The 20,960-nt window shown below is 39.1% G+C and overlaps 1 protein-coding gene across 1 annotated transcript in view; it reads left to right on the forward strand.

The window, feature by feature from the left end:
* The window catches only part of CDC14A (cell division cycle 14A), a 191,442-nt gene that overhangs the window by 68,525 nt on the left and 101,957 nt on the right, over positions 1-20,960 (forward strand). Inside the window, 1 exon segment of the mRNA XM_049765598.1 lies at positions 14,005-14,084. Coding sequence (XP_049621555.1) covers positions 14,005-14,084 — 80 coding nt within the window.

Here is a 20,960-nt window from a genome sequence, read left to right on the forward strand (position 1 = left end):
TCTCCTTTTCCAATTCTACATTAATATTAAAATGTAAAGAGATATAAAAGGAGATTATTACAGAGCAGACTTCATCTCTACTGAAAGCATAACTATTTCTAGGCTATGCTCGCAGAGGGAGACCAGATGATTGTTAAACATTGTTAGGATGAAATAAGCATGAGGGCTAATGATCTGACATTAGGTTTTGCCTTATTTCAATAATTACTGCTGTCCCATATTCGTTAGGCAGGTGCGTTGTCATATACTTTGCAAGTCTCATAATTTGTGATTTAAAAAAATTTGACTGGGGTCGGAGAGATAGCACAGCGATAGGTCGTTTACCGTGCACGCAGCCGAATCAGGATGGATGGTGGTTCGAATCCTGGCATTCCATATAGTTCCCCGTGCCTGCCAGGAATGATTTTTGAGTGCAGAGCCAGGAGTGACCCCTAAGCACTGTCGGGTGTGACCCCCCCAAAAAAAAAGTATTCAATTTGCAGAACAAGGTGACCTATCTTCTTTTTGCATGTGCTCAAAGACTATGAGACAAAATGAATTGATTCTTGTTCTGTTTTATTAGCAATTTAGTAAACAGATTGAAAATATTAAAAAAAAGAAAAAAATTCAGGTTCTAACAGTTTTTTTTACTTTTATTAAAGGAATATGACATCACAATATTATATGTTTCATTGTGCAGCATTGAGATCAACAGACATATACTATGTTAAATTTCCCACTGTAAGTCCAGTTCCATCCTTCATCATCTACTTGTCCCTTTGTTCCAATTTACTTATCTTCTTTCCTTCTTCCTTTTCCACTGAGTGGGTTTTTTTTTGTTTTGACCACACCTGATGTTGCTCAGGGTTTACTCTTGGCTCTGTGCTCAGAAATCGTTCCTTGCTCAGGGGACCATATGGGATGCTGGGGATTGAACCTGCTTTCATTCCGTGTGCAAGGTGAACACCCTAACACTGTGCTACCCCTCTGGCCCCCCACTTAATAGTGGTCTTAAAGGTAGGTTGTTTTAAATATACAGCCGTATATCTTATTTGTAATCAGATTTACCAAAAAGTTTGTGGGTGATTGTTTAATACAGAATTATTTTGTTGTTTTTGGGTCACACCTAGCAGCAGTCAGGGGTCATTCCTGGCTCTACGCTCAGAAATCTCTCCTGGCAGGCTTGGGGGATGCCAGGATTCGAACCACCATCCTTCTGCATGCAAGGCAAACACCCTACCTCCATGCCATTTCTCCGGCCCCCAGAATGTTTTTATTTTTGTAAGCAGTTAAATCAGATGTGAGATCAGTTGTACATGAGAAATGTTTGCCATTTTTTCCCCTTTAAAAAAATACAAAGTTCAACTCAGGCTTTATTTTCCCAGTTACTAGGTATAATGGAAGGAAATGATTTAGACAAAAATGTTGCTAAAAATAATAAAGTTAAACATTTTGTTTGTGCATATGGATGACAACTAAAACTCAATGCCATCTTTGGTAAAAGCAGTTTTATAACTGCTTTCATATTTAAGGAGTCTGAGCACCAAACTTGGGAGCCAAAGAAGCGACTTCAAAAGTCTTGTTTCAGTGCTCTCCAGTTTCTCATCTCAGAGCTGTTTTTGTAGATGTTTAATGGACCATTGTGGCTGATTCATTGCAGGCGTAGGTAATTGTTTTCCTCCCTTAAACACTCAGCTTGATAATATTATTTTGTTCACAAGAATTCACAGGAGAAAAAAATGAGCACAACATCAACTCTTTTGGTTGCACATACTTTGTTCGAGACATGCTCTACCACATTTTTGATATTTTACTCATGGATTTGATAAAATAGGGGCCAGTGTGATGGTTAAGATGAAAATACCTAAAGACTCTGAGGTTTGAAGAGGCCGAGCTGTGAGTAGGAGCAATGTCTGCACTTTAAAATGACAGGGTTGATCTCAATGATAGTCTTTATGGTTTTGCTGTATTGCAGTCATGAAGGAGATTTACCACCTCTTGTTTTGATGTTAGTTTGCCTAAACAGTCTTAAGGCGAAGGTGTCCGACATAACCACCATTGGGTTTAGAGTCATATGGCTCCAGAAGAGAAAATACTATGTAGGGGCCAACGTTTGTTTATTTTCTTTGTTTCCTTGCTCTTAGAAGAGCTAAGTGCTAAAGAGAATTCTGAGTATTTTATTTTTATTTAAAAAGATTTTTAAAGCAGTTTGTTTATTTATTTTGTTAATTGATTGGTTTTGAGGTCACCCCGGCTATGCTCAGTGGTTACTCCTGGCTCTGTGCTCAGAAATCACTCCTATTAAGCTCAGGGGAACCATACGGGATGCCAGGAATTGAATCAGGTCCATCCTGTGTCAGCTGTATGCAAGGCAAATGCCCTACCACTGTGCTATCTCTCTGGACCCAGAATCCTGAGTATTTTTAATATATTATTATTTCAGTTATCTTTCCAACAAATAGCTTAAGGAGGCAGCTATCGTCATGATTTCCACTTCCTCAGGTAAGAAATGGAAAAGGGAGAGTTATTATGATAAAATTGCTTGAAGTGAAAGAGATTATATATGGGAGACTTGGTGTGCCTTACATCTCAGTCTGTCACCTACTTTTTAGATAAATGATGAGTGTTCTGTGACTGTGTCATAACTTATTCTCCAACAGACTGTCCCCTTTCTCGCCACCAAATGGCTTTATAAAAGTGGTGTGTGTCAGGCAAAGAAGAGATAGAATAAACCTGCTCCTGTTTGCCACAGAGCCTAGATGGGGAGGACAGACTCAAAGCACTATAGAAACCAATTTAAAGGAGGAAGGAGGGAAAATCGAGATGGTAAGGCAGGGGCCTAAAACTACATAATTGCCAAAGCAAACTGCCCTGCCAAAATGTCCTAAGGACTTGGGCCCACATAGAGGAGGAAATGGCTTTGGACATAGCACCAGAATATCAGGAAGACTCGGGTGGAACCTGACCATCTCTCCCATTGGCAGCCCCATTTATAGCTTTTGTGGGCAGTATCTGTCAGCTCCTAAGCAAGGTTCCAGAGCTCCTTTATATTCTCCTTTGTGTTCTGGTTCTTGTGCAAATTGTGACCATTAGGTAAATATACGTCGATTTGTGTTGAGAGTGTTTTTGATCAACAAAATCAACAAAACGTTGATTTGTGTTGAGATTTGTGTTTTTAGAGCTGAAAGTGGAAAATCAGCCAGTGTGCCCTGACTTAGAATAGCCTATAAGCAAAAATATATATACATATAGATGTATATATCTCTCAATCACTTTAGTGAGGGCTTGTATTTTAAAAATTGCTCTTATTTTATCTTTTTTTTAAACTTTATTTATTGATTGATTGGTTTTTGGGCCACACCCAGAGGTGCCCAGGGGTTACTCCTGGCTCTGCACTCAGAAATCGACTCTGGCAGGCTGAGGAACCATATGGGATGCCGGGATTGAAATGGGTCTCTAACTGGGTCCTTCCCAGTAGACTGCATGCAAGGCAAATGCCCTACCACTGTGCTATCTCTCCAGACCCTTATTTTTTCTTTTAGTACATCATTCATTGTAGAACGGACTATTTCTAATTTGGTGTAATCATACAACTGGGCTCAGAAAGTTAAGTTTATAAGTTCTCCTGGTATTGCCACTAAAGTTGTAATGACACATTGAAAATAAAACCCAATGCAATGGAAAAACTATCAATTTAGTTGAATTAACCCTCTATAGTGGATGCATGAATAAATTCTCAGAATGAATTCTAAGTACTTTGCAAGTTTAAGGCAGTTTTTCCGTCATTTGCATTTATGGATCATCTGTTTGACAAGCATTGTAAGATCTGTACAAGGTATGAAAACATTGATTATTCCATTGAAGGAGCTTTCTTCTTTAGTATCAAGTTAAATTATTACACATTTGGGGCTCCTCAGGAAGAAGTCAGGAATGACCCATTAGGGAGCTGACTCCATTAGCTATGTGAATGAAAAACCATCTCATGGTGCATGTGTGAATGGAATTAAGATGATAATGGAAACCTCCTCAGTGTGGGTATGAGGGTTAAAGAGGTGCATTATGTGAGGGACTTTGAATAATAGGCACTGTATAAATCTTTTTTATTATCATTTTCATCATTATTCTTGAAATTGACTGGTCATAGAAAAGCATCATGGAGGGGCCGGCGAGGTGGCGCTAGAGGTAAGGTGTAAGATCGCGACTGTGGTTCGATCCCCCCAGCATCCTATATGGCCCACCTAAGCCGGGGCAGTTTCTGAGCGCTTAGCCAGGAGTAACCCCTGAGCATCAAACGGGTGTGGCCCGAAAAACCAAAAAAAAAAAAAAAAAGCATCATGGAGATGGCATTTGAATTAGACTTAGTAAGAACTGCCATACTTCTTTATAAGTTGAGAAAATAGGGAAAGTATTCAAGAAAAAATAATCTAAATTTGAAACTGGAGAGAGAGTACTGCACTGTTTTGTATTAGTCCTATTCTGGTTTGTTTCTCATCGCCCTTGAATACCATCAGGAGTCATCCCTGAGCACAGAGCCAAGAGGAAGCACTGAGCACTGATGGTTATAACCCCTTAATTCAAACCAAGCAAACAAATACAAATTCAGGTGCCAGAGGGCTGGAAGTAGCTCAAGAGATAGAACATACTTTTATTTATTTATTTATTTAATTAATTTATTCATTCATTCATTTATTTATTTTTGAGTTTTGGGCCACATCTAGCAGCGCTTAAGGAGTTACTTCTGGCTCTGCACTCAGAAGTCACTCCTGGCTTGGGGGGCACACATATGGGATGCCAGGGATCAAACCTGGGAATCAAACACCCTCCCTGCTGTGCTATTGCTCCAGTCCAGATGCATGCTTTGAATATTTGAGGCCCTATGCTTGATCTCTGGCACTCATGATCCTTCCTCCCTTTCCTCCCCTACTAAAACCAAACAAAAGTAAGATGTCAGAAGACCTCAAATATGTTTAGGGAATTCTGAAGAGTCTAGGCTAGAGGTTATTTAACACATTGATGTTAGCACGTACCTCACACTTGAATGTGGTTTAACTCAGAATGCAGTGCTGACATCAATGTGTTAAGGAATTCACCTAGCTAGGTTGGAAGTGTGTCCTGGCAAAGGTTTGATAGCCTGACTGAGTTTTTTGAGCAGGATTGAGACTGTTAAAGCCCAGCTCTTAAAATGACTAACGTAGGCAGGAAGTGGAGGGCAGGTGTTATTCCCAGCATATGGTGATAAGATCTTGAAATATGATGGTGATGATAACCTTAAAGGAAAGGTCAAATACAGATTTACTGAAAAGTTCATGACACACAAGATTGAGCATCTCTTGCTTGCCTGAACCCTTCACTCAGTATCAATAGAAGTGACATTTGTGGTTTTTATCAAAAAATAGAAAAGAGGGCTGGTGTGGTATGGCGTTTGCCTTGCACACACCAACACAGGATGGACCCCAGTTCAAATTCCTGCATCCCATATGGTCCTACGAGCCTGCTAGGAGCGACTTCTGAGCACAGAGCCAGGAGTAATGCCTGAACGCCACCAGATGTGACCCAAAAATCAAAAAAACAAAAAATAGAAAAGATATATGTATGATTCTTCTCACCAAAGATATGTTTAAGTGGCTCCCCAATACTACAGTTGAGAATGGAGAATCACTCTGGCTGTTGGTTTGTTGAAAGTGGGTACTGGAATGAGGGTACAAAGATGTCTTGAGATTTTGAGTCTAAGAGGAACTCTTGGAAAAAGGAACAAGATAGAATATCAGAAATCAAAGAAGAGTAGTTCCAAACTTAGTATTTTCTATACTCTCAGCATTGACTGGGAAGTTTCAAATTAGGGAAATGTTTTTTTCTTTTTTTGGAGGAAACAGTGATTTAGATTTGATTGAAAATACTTATACAAATGTTAGATTTCTGTTGCAGTTGCTTTTTTTTTTGTTTTTGTTTTTTTGTTTTTGGGCCACACCCGGCGGTGCTCAGGGGTTACTCCTGGCTGTCTGCTCAGAAATAGCTCCTGGCAGGCACGGGGGACCATATGGGACACCGGGATTCGAACCAACCACCTTTGGTCCTGGATCGGCTGCTTGCAAGGCAAACGCCACTTTGCTATCTCTCTGGGCTCAAGAATTGCAGTTTTTATTAAGCACGAAGACCCCTCACACTTCCACTCAGGCGGGGAAGCTGAAACCAAAAGGCCAGTCCTGCCCAGGTAGCTTGTGACATGCAGAACAAGATGTAGGAAAATCTGTTTTGAGTGAACCCAAGTTGTAAACAAACACACAGAAGCCAGGGATGATCTTTGTTTTGGGTGAAACCAAATGCTAAACAAACAGATACAAAGAAGCTAGAGATGATCTTTGTTTTGGGTGAACACAAGTTGTAAACCAATACCAAACTATTTCTACAAAAGACTACAAGAGGTACTTTATTTTATTTATTTATTTATTTAATTTTTTGGTGTTTGGGTAACCCTCAGGGATTACTCCAGACTATGTGCTCAGAAATCGCTCCTGGCTTGGGGGACCATATGGGACATCAGGTATCGAGCCCATGTTTGTCCTAGGTCAGCCACGTGCAAGACAAATGTCCTATCACTGTGCTATTGCTCTGACCCCCCAGACAATATTTTATATATGCATTTTTTGCACTGTGATTTACAGTACTGTTGTGCATAGGTTTTCATACATAACACTTCATTGTCTTTCAGCACTAACCTCTTTCTCCTGCTTGAATGCTTTCTTCTACATAGGTGAAGAAACATTTTCTTTTATGTGTGCTCAATCCCACCCGTACAGCTGTGTTTCAAGTATAATTTTAAGTCACATGGTACTGCTCAACAAGCATGACTTCTAATTAATGACTAGAACTCAAAGCATATATCATTACCAAGTTCAATTTAAATCTCTGTATAGGCAAAAATCTAGTGTCTTAAAGGGATATAACAGTATTGTAACCACAGTGACTAATATTGGGGGTGGAGAGAGGTAAAATAGAAAAAGAAAAAGACAAAGAAAAAGAAAGGGGCTGGAGCGATGGCGCAGCAATAGGGCATTTGTTTTGCATATGGCTGACCCAGGATGGACCACGGTTTGATCCCTAGCATCTCATATGGTCCCCCAAGCCACGAGTGATTTCTGGGCGCATAGACAGGAGTAACCCCTGAGCATCACTGGGTGTGGCACCTTCCCCCAAAAAAAGAAAGAAAAAGAAAAAGAAAAAGAAAATGTCAGGTTTCTCCCATGGAGAAAGGCTATGGGCAGAAGGGAAACAGAGAACATTGCCTTAGAGGAGTGGATGCTAGTGAAGGTTTTGGGGTTAGATCAGGTATGACTGAACATCATAAGTAACTTTTAGCTTTGTAATTCTTGGTGATTGAATTAAAACATTGTCTTAAAGGATTAAGAACAGAATTAAAATAAAACTATTATTTTAAGGATAATCTCTCCTTTTGGGAGTGTTTTCTATATTTAGTAAAATGTACTATTTATCAACTGCTTTCAAATTAGAACATGTCTCCTGGAAATTTCTGTTTTGGAAAATTGATCTGATTCAGAAATAGGTGGAATGTTAATTTCATAGCTGTCAGGTCAGCATTTATCTGGAAAAGTCTGTTCTCAGCACAGAAAGAAGCAAGTAAAATATTAACAATAGGAAATCAAAATACCAACTTGAAAAATACTGTCAGAGGGCCAAATCAGCTAAATCCTGAAGAGTGGTTCTATTGCAAACCAAAAATTTAAAGAAGTTAACAAAGGGACAGGGGTTTCGCTTTAAAATATAATTTCTGTATGTGTCTGGCATTTTGTAGAAATGCTTTTCTTTAGTGGGTATGTGTGGTGGGAGGGGTAAATAAACTACCTCAGAACAAAGTTAAAAATATTAAGAACTGGACCCGGAGAGATAGCACAGTGGCGTTTGCCTTGCAAACAGCAGATCCAGGACCAAAGGTGATTGTTTCGAATCCCGGTGTCCCATGTGGTCCCCCGTGCCTGCCAGGAGCTATTTCTGAGCAGACAGCCAGGAGTCACCCCTGAGCACCACCGGGTGTGGCCCAAAAACAAAAACAAAAACAAAAAAAAATTAAGAACTGGGGCCAGAGAGATCGCATGAAGGTAAGGCATTTGCCTTGCTTGCAGAAGATTAGTGGTTCAAATCCCGGCATCCCATATGGTGCCCTGAGCCTGCCAGAAGCGATTTCTGAGTATAAAATCAGGAGCAACCCCTGAGCACTGCTGGGTGTGACCCCCAAAAAACCAAAACAAAACCCAAACAAACAAAACCCCCCCCCCAAATATTTAAGAACTGAGGAAAACGTTCCCAGTGAAAGATTATTAGTAAACTTCTGGCTCAGTCTGATTCAGATCTTTATATTATTTGTTCTTTTAAGGATTACCCCTTTTATCAGAGAGATTAAATTTCTGACAAATACAGTGTTAAATTCCCAGTACTCCTAAATTTACATGTTACCTTTTGAAAGGCTTTAAGGATTTAATGACCATAGGATTTAGTTGAAAAGAAATGATTTAGCAGTATTTAGATTAATGCTAAGAGGATTTGATGTAAATCCCAACCTGGTCTGCTAGTCCATAGAATCAGTGCAGTTTTGATGTTTGTTACGTTTTATAATTTGTGGCGTGCACAAACATTAAAATTTTTTAAGAGTTAATACATCTTCACATTCATATATGTGTAGGCTTTTGGCAGGTGTTACTATTTTTTTTTTTATTTATAGCAGTGAAATGAAGCACTAGAGTAAAATGGAATTAAGTTAAGAATGTGTTTATTTAAAGAGATATGGCAATATATGGTGATTCATTTAGTGACATGTTGGGGAGACTGAGGCATAAGTAATTGAAATTTGAGGAACATTGGGAGATTGGTAAACTACACATTGTGATACAATTTTAATTTGCTGTCAAATAAAAATTGTTGTTAGAATGGTGGTGTTATGAAAAATTTTAATGAAGGCAATTGTTATTTGGGTCATTTGTATCTGGTATCGTAGATAATTAGGCAAACAAATATCAGTTTAATTGCCATACAAGTGGTGAAAAATAAGAAAGGACACATCAAATACTATTCTTGTGAAGGTTTCTAGAGCTTCTTGGCAGGAAGGGCATTTTATAAAAGCAATATGTGTATTCCTTATTCCAGGGGGCAAGTGTGGCATGGTATATTAAGCACCATGCAGGGAATTTTGTTAAATTTTGTCAGTCAGAATTTGGGGAAGATTTTTCTAGTTTTAGTTCAAATATGCTAATATTTAGTGAAAAGAGAAGAAAACCTATCACTTCCCCCTTCTTAGAAACATAAAAAGAAAATTTGGATATTTGGAAGATGCTTTGAAGTTGTTTTATTAAGTGATTTTATTCAGAAAATAGTTTTTAGTAGTATTAACATATCTGGTTAATTTTTTTTTTTATTAAACATTTATTTTAGGGCTGGAGAGATTGGTCAGTAGATTTGGCACTTACCTTACATGCATTTGAACTAGGTTTAGTTCCTGGCACCCATATGGTCCCACAAATCTTGTAGGAGTGAGCCTTGAGTACAGTCAGGAGTAAATTATGAGCACAGCTAAGTGTGGCCCCAAAATCCCAAACAAAGACATTGGTTGTGAGAATGTTGCACAGGTGAAGGGGGGTGTTCTTTACATGACTGAAACCCAACTACAATCATATTTGTAATCAAGGTGTTTAAATAAAGATATTAATATAAAAAAATCCCAAAGACCAACAAGAAAACATAAAACCCCATAGATTTTATTTTTAGAAAGAATACAAATTTAACATATAGTTAATGTAGTTAGTACTTTACCTTTAAAGTCACTTAATGCATAAAACATAAATAAATGTAGAAATCATAAAATAAAATTATAAAAGTGAAAAGTATTTTTTAAATTTTAAATCTCTAATCTCTCTCCCAGCTCTATTATGCCTCAGGACACAATGACTGTTGAAAGCCCACTAATTTTAAAAGTCATGTATAATGGTCTTTTAAAGAGCTTACTCAGATTTGTGCTTCTGTTGCCCAAAGTGGCATTGTACTTTAAGGAGTTGCTGTGGGGTGTGGTATTCATCTGTGTTTTGAATTTCATCTCTGACCCAAAGCAGCAATGTCAGTTTGGAAATTTCCTTCTCTTTCTGAGCTTTTGAACCTTCAACAATAAGCCTTCATAAATGCTCCTTTTTTTCAAAGCTTTAGTGGATCCACCCTTTCTCCTTTTCTTCCATTCTCTCTCTTCTCTGTCTGTCTCTCCCTCCCTCTCTCCACACCTGGTGATGCTTAGGGGTTACTCCTGGCTCTACACTCAGGAATTAATTTGAATAGGGCTATAGGGACATTATGGGATACTGGGTGTTAAACCCAAGTCAACTGCATGCAAGGCAAATTCTCCACTGGATATTACCCACTGAATTATCCACTGTACTATCCTCTGGTCCCTTTTCTTCTCTTTTTTTAAGCCAAGAAAATCTATTGTAAGAATATGTATTATATTTTCTCTTGAAAAAAAATAATGCAAACTGGCATTTTAATGACTCCATTGTGCACGTATTCACTAACTCATTTATCAGGAAAAGTTTTCTTCTCTCCCAATCAACTCTAATCCGATTGCAAAAGGTCACTGCATTTACCTGCTTCTGGAATTTAGATGGCCTCTGTTGGGTTTCATTTTGCACTTATTAATAATTTAGCACCAGGATAAAAATAAAAACAAAGACTCTCATCTTACCGCGTGAGAACAGAGTCATGTGTGCTGTCATGCAGGTAAGATGAGTAGCCAGTCTAAAGAAATATTTCGTGTGGGCTGGTTCTCTCTCTTCAGAATGACTGCGTCAGTATTCAAGGGAATTCATGCATTTGTTTGAGGAGGGTGGCACAGTTTTGTTTACAAAGGTTGCTGTCTAAGCTCTTATTATCTAATTCAAACAGGAGTATTTTATTAATAGCATTCCTTCATAGCAGCTGCAGTCAATTTTCAGACACTCCTGTATCATTGGGCCTAAGAAATCACAGCATTATTACAACTGAATACAACAAAATCTTGTTCAATTTTGGTCACTGAAAATGGGCTTTAAAGCTAGATTTTTTTTCTTTTTTTTTAATGGACTGGTGTCATTATTTTTAGCAGTGATAGTTGTAATTTTCTTTGTGGAATCTGCCTCATATAAAGATCAAGTTTTTATGGTGGTTCCATTTGCTGTGCTGCCTTTGTTTCATGTGCAGTTTGGTTTAACTAGTGTATGCATGAGTGTGTGAGTGTGTGACATGAAATGTCTACTTATCAAAGAGTATATGACTTCCATATTAAAGTTAGAAATATCTGGGACCAGAAAGATAGCATGGAGGTAGGGTGTTTGCCTTGCATGTAGAAGGATGGTGGTTCAAATCCCGGCATCCTATATAGTCCCCTGAGCCTGCCAGGAGCGATTTCTGAGCATAGAGCCAGGAGTAACCCCTGAGCACTGCCGGGTGTGACCCCCCCAAAAAAGTTAGAAATATCTTCATAAATTTACGGAGAGATAGCACAGCAGCGTTTGCCTTGCAAGCAGCCGATCCAGGACCAAAGGTGGTTGGTTTGAATCCCGGTGTCCCATATGGTCCCCCATGCCTGCCAGGAGCTATTTCTTTTTCTTTCTTTTTTTTTCAATGTGCATATATTTTTTTTAATTTCTTTTTTTTCTTTATTTAAACATCTTGATTACATATATGATTGTGACTAGGTTTCAGTCATGTAAAGAACACCCCCTTCATCGGTGCAACATTCCCATCACCAATGTCCCAAATCTCCCTCCATCCCACCCCACCCCACCTGTACTCCAGACAGGCTTTCCAGTTCCCTCATTCATTCACATGATTATGCTAGTTCTCTGTGTAGTTATTTCTATAACTGCACTCACCACTCTTTGTGGTGAGCCAGGAGTAACCCGAGTCCCGCCGGGTGTGGCCCCAAAACAAAAACAAAAAATATATGTATCTTTTAAAATTTCTTTCTTCTGAAATGTTTTCAAGATCTGTATCAATAATAATCAAACACATGTGAAATTATATTGGTGAATAATACACAAAGAGGAAAATCCTTTTTAAAACAGAGACTGGAGCTATAGTACAGAGGTTAAGGCATTTATTTGCCTTACTGGGTTTGATCCCTAGCACCTGTGTGGTCCACCTGATCCTGCTAAGAGTGACCCTGCAGTGTAGAGCCTAGCTTAGCACTCTGCCATCTCTGGCACACCCCCCCCCCCCAAATAAAAATAAAGTACAGTGTTTTTGAAATTGTTGTCAGTGAAGTGCAGAGGCTTTTGATATTGGAACATATTATAGAAATATTGTCCTAATTCTAAAGAGAAAGGACTTTAGGAATCAAGTAAGAATCAGATTCTAGAGGATAAATGCCCCTGAGTGGAATGAAACGATTAAATTGTATTTAGAATAAAACCAGTCTTTCCCTGGTTTGTATTGCTTTCACAATCTGCCAACTACTTGACTTTTTCCCTCTCTGCAGGTCAAGACACACCCAGTTCATCTCTCAGTTCATCTTCTGGAGTCTTTTCCATGCAGGAATCTAGCCTTTGTTATTCTGACTGCCTGCAAAATTCTTCCCTTCACTGTCCTCATGTACATCCTACTTGACTTTTCTCTAACCAGCTTATTTTATGCCATCTTTTTTCTATTACTTTTCCAGAGCTTCCTTATTTTGTTTCCAGCTCTTCTCTCAGGTTGTATTTACTTATTTTTACTTCTAGTCTTAGCCACAAAGTACCATATTTTCCGGCATATAAGACGACTTTTGAAACAAAGTCAACTGAAAATCAGGGGTCGTCTTATACACCGAGTATATCCCGAAAAATGTTTCAATATGCCGCTAAATGAAAATTGTTTGAATATTGCCACAAAACGAATTTTCCAACTCGGTCCTGCACCAATCACTGCAAGCCTGCTTGGACCGCCTCTCTAACTCAGCCAATCCAAGCAGGCTTTTGATGCATGCAAAGTAGACAATGTTCTGGACCCGAATCTACACTGTCAAAAGCCTGCTCAGATTGGCCAGAGTCAGAGAGGAAGTCTATTACAGTAGAACCTCTGAACCTTTGCTTATTGTGATTAGCTCACTGTGGGACATACAGTTGCAGCACAGGAATGTTCTGATACAGCAAATATAGGCCTAAACCTAGGTTTTAACTGCAAAATTAGGGGGTCGTCTTATATGCCGGAAAAATACGGTAAATACTCTTAAACAAGGTACCTGATGCAGAGCCTGGCCCACATTTGGGAATATGTGATATTGAGGATATGTGATATTAAATGGAAGTTGTTTACTATAGGTTGTAAGCATCCTTCTTTGTTTCTTTGTTAAGATTAATTTAAGTTGAAGGACCTTTGGTTCTTCTTCAGTGATTGTTTATACAGCAATGCAGGCTTTGGAGACTTCTGAGATTTATGTCTATCTTAATGTCTTTCAAAATTCACTAGCCCTAGCAAGTAGGAAGAAAAACTGATGTACAGGGCATCCCAAATTGGGCTTTGGTACACACACAGTATATTGGTAGAAGCTTATCTGTTTGTATTTCTAAAGGAAACCTTGTCTACTGTATCTGTTCAGTGAGCTCTGCAGATAGCTAGGTCTGCCCTCTAAGCTGTACCCATCTTAAGCCAACGGATGCAACAACTTGAAACTGAAAAAATTTGGATAACTTGCTTACTGTCTAAAGATTAATATTATTGGGGATGGAGCAATAGCAGGTAGGGCGTTTCCCTTGTATCTGGCTAACTTGGGTTGGGACCCCAGCATCCCATATGTCCCCCTGATCCTGCCAGGAGCAATTTCTCAGTGCAGAGCTAAGAGTAACCCCTGAGTTACTGCTGAATGTGACCCCAAAGTCAAAAACAAAAACAAAAGATCACTATTATCATGACAATTGTCATTGTGAATGATGTGAAATTCATATTCAGTAAGTAATTAAATTGATCTTGTGTCATTTTTTGGTAGTGTTCTAAATGTTGCTTATTCCTCTGTCTTAGGTAATCTATTTAAAGAAGACACCAGAAGAAGCCTACCGAGCACTCTTGTCTGGCTCGAACTCCCCCTATCTCCCATTCAGGTATGACTACTTTGAGACATAGGCTCTGGCACTTTGCTACATAGATTATTAGTCCAGATTTGGATTATTGTGGTTTAATGTCTTATGACCATGATCATGATGGAAGGAAATCAGAAGGTAGTTTTATTTTTTTCAGTTTTTTGGGGGGATGCGTGGGAGATCCCACCTAGGGATTTTTGGCTAACCAGGCCAATGGTTCAATGTGAGGGAAGGCCTGGGATCTTTTACATTTACAGTACCTTTGTATCTAATAATAAAAAATATAGCTTTCTCCTCTTAAATAGTTTTCCCCTTTGAACCAACCTTCCTTCCTTCCTTCCTTCCTTCCTTCCTTCCTTCCTTCCTTCCTTCCTTCCTTCCTTCCTTCCTTCCTTCCTTCCTTCCTTCCTTCCTTCCTTCCTTCCTTCCTTCCTTCCTTCCTTCCTTCCTTCCTTCCTTCCTTCCTTCCTTCCTCCCTCCCTCCCTCCCTCCCTCCCTCCCTCCCTCACCAGTAGCAGCACTCAGGGGCTACTCCTGGCTCTGTGCTCAGAAATTGCTCCTGACAGGCTCAGGGAATCATATGGGATGCCGGGTATCAAACCCAGATTCTTCTTGGGCTGGCCACATGCATTGCAAACACTCTACTGCTATTATATCTCTCTGGCCTCCTTTGAATATTTTCTATTTTGTCACTAAGTTTAGAGTGTATTTTTGTAATTTTTATTGAGACCAATGTAAATTACAAATTCTTCACAATTGTATTTAAGGTACATAGTGACAGTGAATTAGGACAATTCCCACCACCCAAGTTAACTTCCCTCCACCACTGTTCCCAGCATGCATCCCATACTTCCTCCTGTCCCCCTGGACTGCTAGTGTAACAGGTCCCTTTTGTATATTTTGTAGTCTGGGTCTCTTGGTTCTATTATTATTGACTTTGAGTTGGGTATTTAGGTCTGATCATTTTTTATTTCCACTCAATTCTCATAAGACAGCTTGGCCCCTAGTACCATCCACTTGTTTTCTCCTCAATTTGTAGGAAGACATAGAAATAGGAAGCAGAACAAGATGCTTCATGTTCAATAGCTCTGTTAATGAAATAAAAAAAAATAAAAGCAGAGGGAGCCCCTGTCTAGAAATAATAAACATAAATTTAAAAGAGGAAAAAATATGAATAAATAAGGGGGCTGGTGTAGCAAGGTTAAAAAAAATTTTTTTTTTGCATGGACACAGTAAGTATTGGGGAAATTAGAAAGGAAAGGAAATTCCTTTGGCCTAAGAGATACAGACAATAGTGTCTCATCATTGAAGTATACTGTCATGAGACCAACTACAGGCTCCGGGAATGTTCATTTTGAACAGTGTCTTTTTTTATAGTGCCAAGAAATGTTCTGTTCAGTTTTGGTTGTTAAAGTCAGTTCTCTGTAACTGGAGATCTTGGTTTTTGCACAGAATCTAGGATGAAGTCTGGGATAGAGTCTTTCTTTATGGTTCCAGATGATCTGCTCAGTCATGGTTGCTGTAGTCAGTCTTCTGTATTTAGTGATTTTGTTTTTGCAGAGATCAAAGGACGGAGCTTTTTCTGATTTCATCTCACCATTAGGTGATGAGGTAGGGCAACCTGCTGTTGGATCAAGTTGTTGCTGTTTCCTTGTTGACAGGATGTCATATGAACCTATGCTGGGCAAGTTGATGCCAGAGTGGTATTAGGGACTCCCTACCTGGGGGGGGGGGGGTGTTAATTCCTGGTGCTGCTACAGGGAACTGTGCCGGTTCTAAGGTTTGGATCCAAGGTTTGTGGTTGGGCAGTTGATGTTTGATCACATGAAGTCTAAGTTGAGTCCCCATGACATGTGTTCAGGATGGAAGGCGCCACTGTATTATAAAATTTATGGGTTCTTATCCCTAGTAGATAAGAACTTGTTTCTATACGTAAGATTTCCCCATTTTAGTATGCCTATGGAAAAAGGAACAATGTCCTATTGTTGGTGCATTTGGGGATAAAAATGACAAGCTATACAGTCTCTGTACCCTGGTTTTAACCTTTTATCCCAAGCAAAACTTTTCTACTAGAATTTTGTACTAAGAAGAACCAAAATAAGCAATATATTATATATAAAATAATAAAGGGATGGAGGAGTAGAGTGCTTTATTTATAAGCTAATAAACTTGCCAAGATTTTTTAGGTTTCAGTAATCTACCCCATTGATGCATTTATTCCTTTATTTCATGAGCCTTGATTGAGTTCTGAATGATAGGCACTAGGGCTATAGAATATGACCCTCTAAGCTTGTTCCAAAGACACAATTAGTGGGAAACCTAAGTATCAGCTGAAAAATTATTTGGTTTTTTTTTTTTTTTTTTTTTAGTTTCTCCTGTTGTCCTTATTTTATTTTGTTTTTTGTTTTTTTTGGGTCACACCCAGGAGCGCTCAGGGGTTACTCCTATCTCTATACTCAGAAATCACTCCTGGCAGGCTCACGGGACCATATGGGATGCCAGGATTCGAACCACTGTCCTCTACGTGCAAAGCAAACATCCTACTTCCATGCTATCTCTCCAGCCCCAAATTATTTTATTTTTGGCTTCCCCCATTGCCCCCATTTATGAAGGTGATATATCAAAATTCCCACAGGAACTCTCTTATGTGATGATTCAAATATTTTTACCAATTTGTGTTTAAATCTACAAGCTTGTGGATTATATATGTTTGTGGCTAATCTAATAATGACTAACAATGATGTAGGAATGATCTGGGAAATATCGAGGATTTTTATGTCTTCCTTACTTTCATGGAAACTCATGGAAGAATGATCCCAGTGCTTGACATTGAAAGGTACTTTTAGTAAACAGTGGGATGAATAAATTAAAACTAAATCTCTTAAAACCCAAGGGATTCCTCTCTCTGTTTCTCAGACCTCAGGAGAAGAGAGTATTATTAGATGCAGTGTTCCGTTCAAGGTGAGGAGAAGGAAGGGGGAAAATTATAAAGTATACCTAGTTTTCTCTGATACCAGGCAGCAAGATTCTGGGAGTGGAGTGGGACTTCTGAAGAAAACTCCTTCAGGCATTGGTTATGTTTGAAAGTCACTGAAGAGTATGGATTTAGTCCTTGAATAGCAGATATAAAATGATGTTTCGGAGAGTTTTAATGGTCAAGGGAGAATGTATTTTATTCCATTGTGAATTGCGAATATAATTTAAAAGCCCTTTGTTGAACACAAGTCAATTTCAAGAAATCTGATTGTTTCAGTTAGTTTGAGTATTATCGCAAAGTTCTTGAGATGGGATGATTCATAAACCCTGGAAATGTGTTTCTTTCAGTTCTAGAGACTGGGTCCTGGTGCCAGAAAGGTTCCATTTTGGGGAGGGCCCTATAGTAGGCTATAACTACTGGCTTCCTGTTTCTCTTGAGAAGATCCTGTGTGTGTGGCCTTCCCTCTTTTTTTTGTTGTTGTTTTGTTTTTGGGTCACCCATGGTGGTGCTCAGGGATTACTCCTTTCATGAAATCAAAAAATCAGGAACACTCCCAAATAGTTTTTATGAAGCTAATATCACCCTGATACAAAAACCAGACAGAGATGTTGCAAGAAAAGAAAACTATAGACCAATATCCCTGATGAACATAGATGCAAAGATCCTCAACAAAATTCTGGTAAATAAGATTCAATGCCTCATCAAGAAGGTCATACACCACGACCAAGTAGAATTCATTCCAGGAATGCAAGGGTGGTTTAACATATGTAAATCAATCAACATAATACACCATATCAACAAAAAGAATAAAAAAAAACATGATCATATTAGGGATTACTCCTGACTCTGCACTCAGGAATTACTGCTGGCAATGTGTGAGGAACCATATTGGATGCTGCAGAACGAACCTAATTCTGCAGCATGCAAGGCAAACACCTCTGTGCTATTGCTCTGGCTTTGACCTTTCCACTTTATAAGGGACTCACCTTTTCATGCAGGCTTTACCTCCAAAGTCATTTCCTAACACAATCTAATTTCAATATATGAACTGGAGGTTCATTCACCAACATTCATTCCATTGCAGAAATATTAAAATCACTCTACCTGTATCCTTAAGTGAGGTGACTAGTTTTATGCTTTGAAAGCAAAGTCAATTTTGCTCCTTAGTTTCTATAGTTAAGTATGCACTAACTTAAGCAAATTTCTTATATAATTGGGGTCACCGTTCTTATGATTCTGGAGTTGTTTTGAGGATGATTTGCGGCAAAGTCTTTGTCGCTATTCCTTTGTCATACCTGGGTGTCATGTTTCTTATTGTTGTTAATATCATTATCATTAATTAGAAATAAGGATTACCCAGAAGATATGAATAGAAACTATTTCTTCCAGTGATTACACATTGTGGTAAGGTAGAGGGTAGTAGTGGCATGCAATTAACTAAAAATTGACAAATTGTTGAAAAGTAGAAAAGATTAATTTTGACAGAGATTTTGGAAAATATAAAACTTTTTTTGTTTTGTTTTGTTTTTGGGCCACACCTGGTAACGCTCAGGGGTTACTCCTGGTATACACTCAGAAATCACTTCTGGCTTGGGGGACCATATGGGATGTGAGTGGGGGGGTGTTGAACGTGGCCCATCCTAGGTCAGCACATGCAAGACAAACGCCCTACCGCTTGTGCCACTACTCCGGCCCAAATATAAAACGTTTAAAGTTAGGCTTTTAACAGTATCTAGTAGTTAAAGAGATGAAACAGAATGGAGGGAAAGATGAGTACAGGTATATGTTGTGGGGTAGCCCTGGGGTGTGGTGTCTGGGTGAACTTGAGAAGCCTCTTTGATAGGACAGTGTGTCTGTGTGCCCAGTGAGAGCTGATGGAATTACTGCATCACTTTTCTTGAAGTCATTGAATTCTCCTTCAATTTGTTTTTGTTTGGTTGTTGTTTTGGGGCTATACCAGTTTGTGCTCAGAACTTGCTCAGGGGTTACTCCAGGCAATGTCACATTTAAAGCAAGGGCCTTAACCTCGTATCATTTTTCCAGAATCCATAAATTTGTTTTTATAAATCCAAGTGTTTGCAGTTTTTATATTACTTTGAAAACACACATGTTAGCCTAAAATTATAGTATTCTAGTAAAATTGTGATGCCAGTCAATAAGTCCAATGGATATAGTATTTTCTGTAAAAAATTTTTTTTAGGGAAATTGGCAAGTTAAAGTTTGTGTATTATATCTTGTTCATGTACTCTTACATTTACTGCATATATCATTAAAGCAAATATTTGGATTATAATTGACTATTTATATGACTTGCCACCAACTTTGATGGATTTTCTTCATGAAGATTGAAGTTGGCTCTTTCTTCTCTTTGCGTGCCAAGACATATATGCTTTTACTTTTTATTGTTTCTTTTCTTTGTCATTCACTGAGAATATCCTGTAGATCTAATGATAATTAAGTACCTGCATCAGTGTGCAGTTTGTAAAAGTGTAAATGGATTATAGAGCCATATTAGAATTAGGAAATAGATACAGGAGACAACTGAGGAAGTTATTTTTTTTGTTTTGTTTGTTTTTGGGTCACACCCGGCCTGGCTCTACGCTCAGAAATCACACCTGGCAGTGATTTCTGAGCGCAGAGCCAGGAGTAGCCCCTAAGCACTGTCGGATATGGCCTCCCCCCCCACCAAAAAAAAACAACCAACCCCAAAACTAAAAACAAGCATTTGGAGCTAGAATATCCAGCATTAAAGCTACATACATATCAGGGTTCAGTATGGCACTTGGCACCAAGTTACCTCTTTCCTAAGGTTTTTTTTTGTTTTGTTTTTGGGCCACACCTGGTGGCACTCAGGGCTTAAACCTGGCTCTATGCTCAGAAATTACTCCTGGCAGGCTCAGGGGACCAAATGGGATGCCGGGATTCAAACCACCGTCCTTCTGCATGCAAGGCATGCTATCTCTCTGGCCCCTCGCCACACCATTTTTGATAACTGCTATACTCTAACATAGACTGTGGCAAAAGATAGTTTTCACTAGCCAAATAAATTTAAAATTCAACATTATAACTAGGATTGAACCCAGTTGGCCACATGCAAGGCAAATACCCTTCCACTGTTCTATGGCTCCAGCCCCTTAAGCAATTATTTTTCATGCCATGATTTTGTTTGTTTGTTTTTGTTTTGTTTTGATTTTGGGTCACACCCAGCAGCGCTCAGGGGTTACTCCTGGCTCTAAGCTCAGAAATTGCTCCTGGCTGGGTTGGGGGACCATATGGGATGCTGGGACTTGAACCACCGTCCTTCTGCATGCAAGGCAAATACTCTACCTCCATGCTATCTCTCTGGCCCCATGATTTTGTTTTTGTTCAGAACTAGGTTCCTTATATTATTTGTTGTATGATTTTATTGCCCATTTAATTTTATGACAATTTTTTTTAGAAGGTAGAGGAATAACAAAATTTACTTACTTGCTACCAATCTGTTAAATATGGACCAATAAACAAAGTATAAGATGAATTAAAACACATGAGGGGACTTAACAACAACAAAAAAAAGCACAAAAGATAACATAAAGGTGCCAGAGAGAAAAACAGCCATAGGAAGTTTGCCTTGCAAGCTGCCAACATAAAACAGACCCTGTCTGGGGCCAGCGAGGTGACCCTAGAGGTAAAGTGTCTGCCTTGCAAGCGCTAGCCAAGGAAGGACCATGGTTCGATCCCCCAGCGTCCCACATGGTCCCCCCAAGCCAGGGGCAATTTCTGAGCGCTTAGTCAGGAGTAACCCCTGAGCATCAAATGGGTGTGGCCCGAAAAACCAAAACAAACAAACAAAAAAAAGACCCTGTTTGATTCCCGGCATCCCATATGGTCCCCTTAGCCTGCCAGGAGTGATTTCTAAGGGCAGAGCCAGATGTAACCCC

The sequence above is a fragment of the Suncus etruscus genome, chromosome 19, assembly GCF_024139225.1.
Source record: "Suncus etruscus isolate mSunEtr1 chromosome 19, mSunEtr1.pri.cur, whole genome shotgun sequence".
Lineage (NCBI taxonomy): Eukaryota > Metazoa > Chordata > Mammalia > Eulipotyphla > Soricidae > Suncus > Suncus etruscus.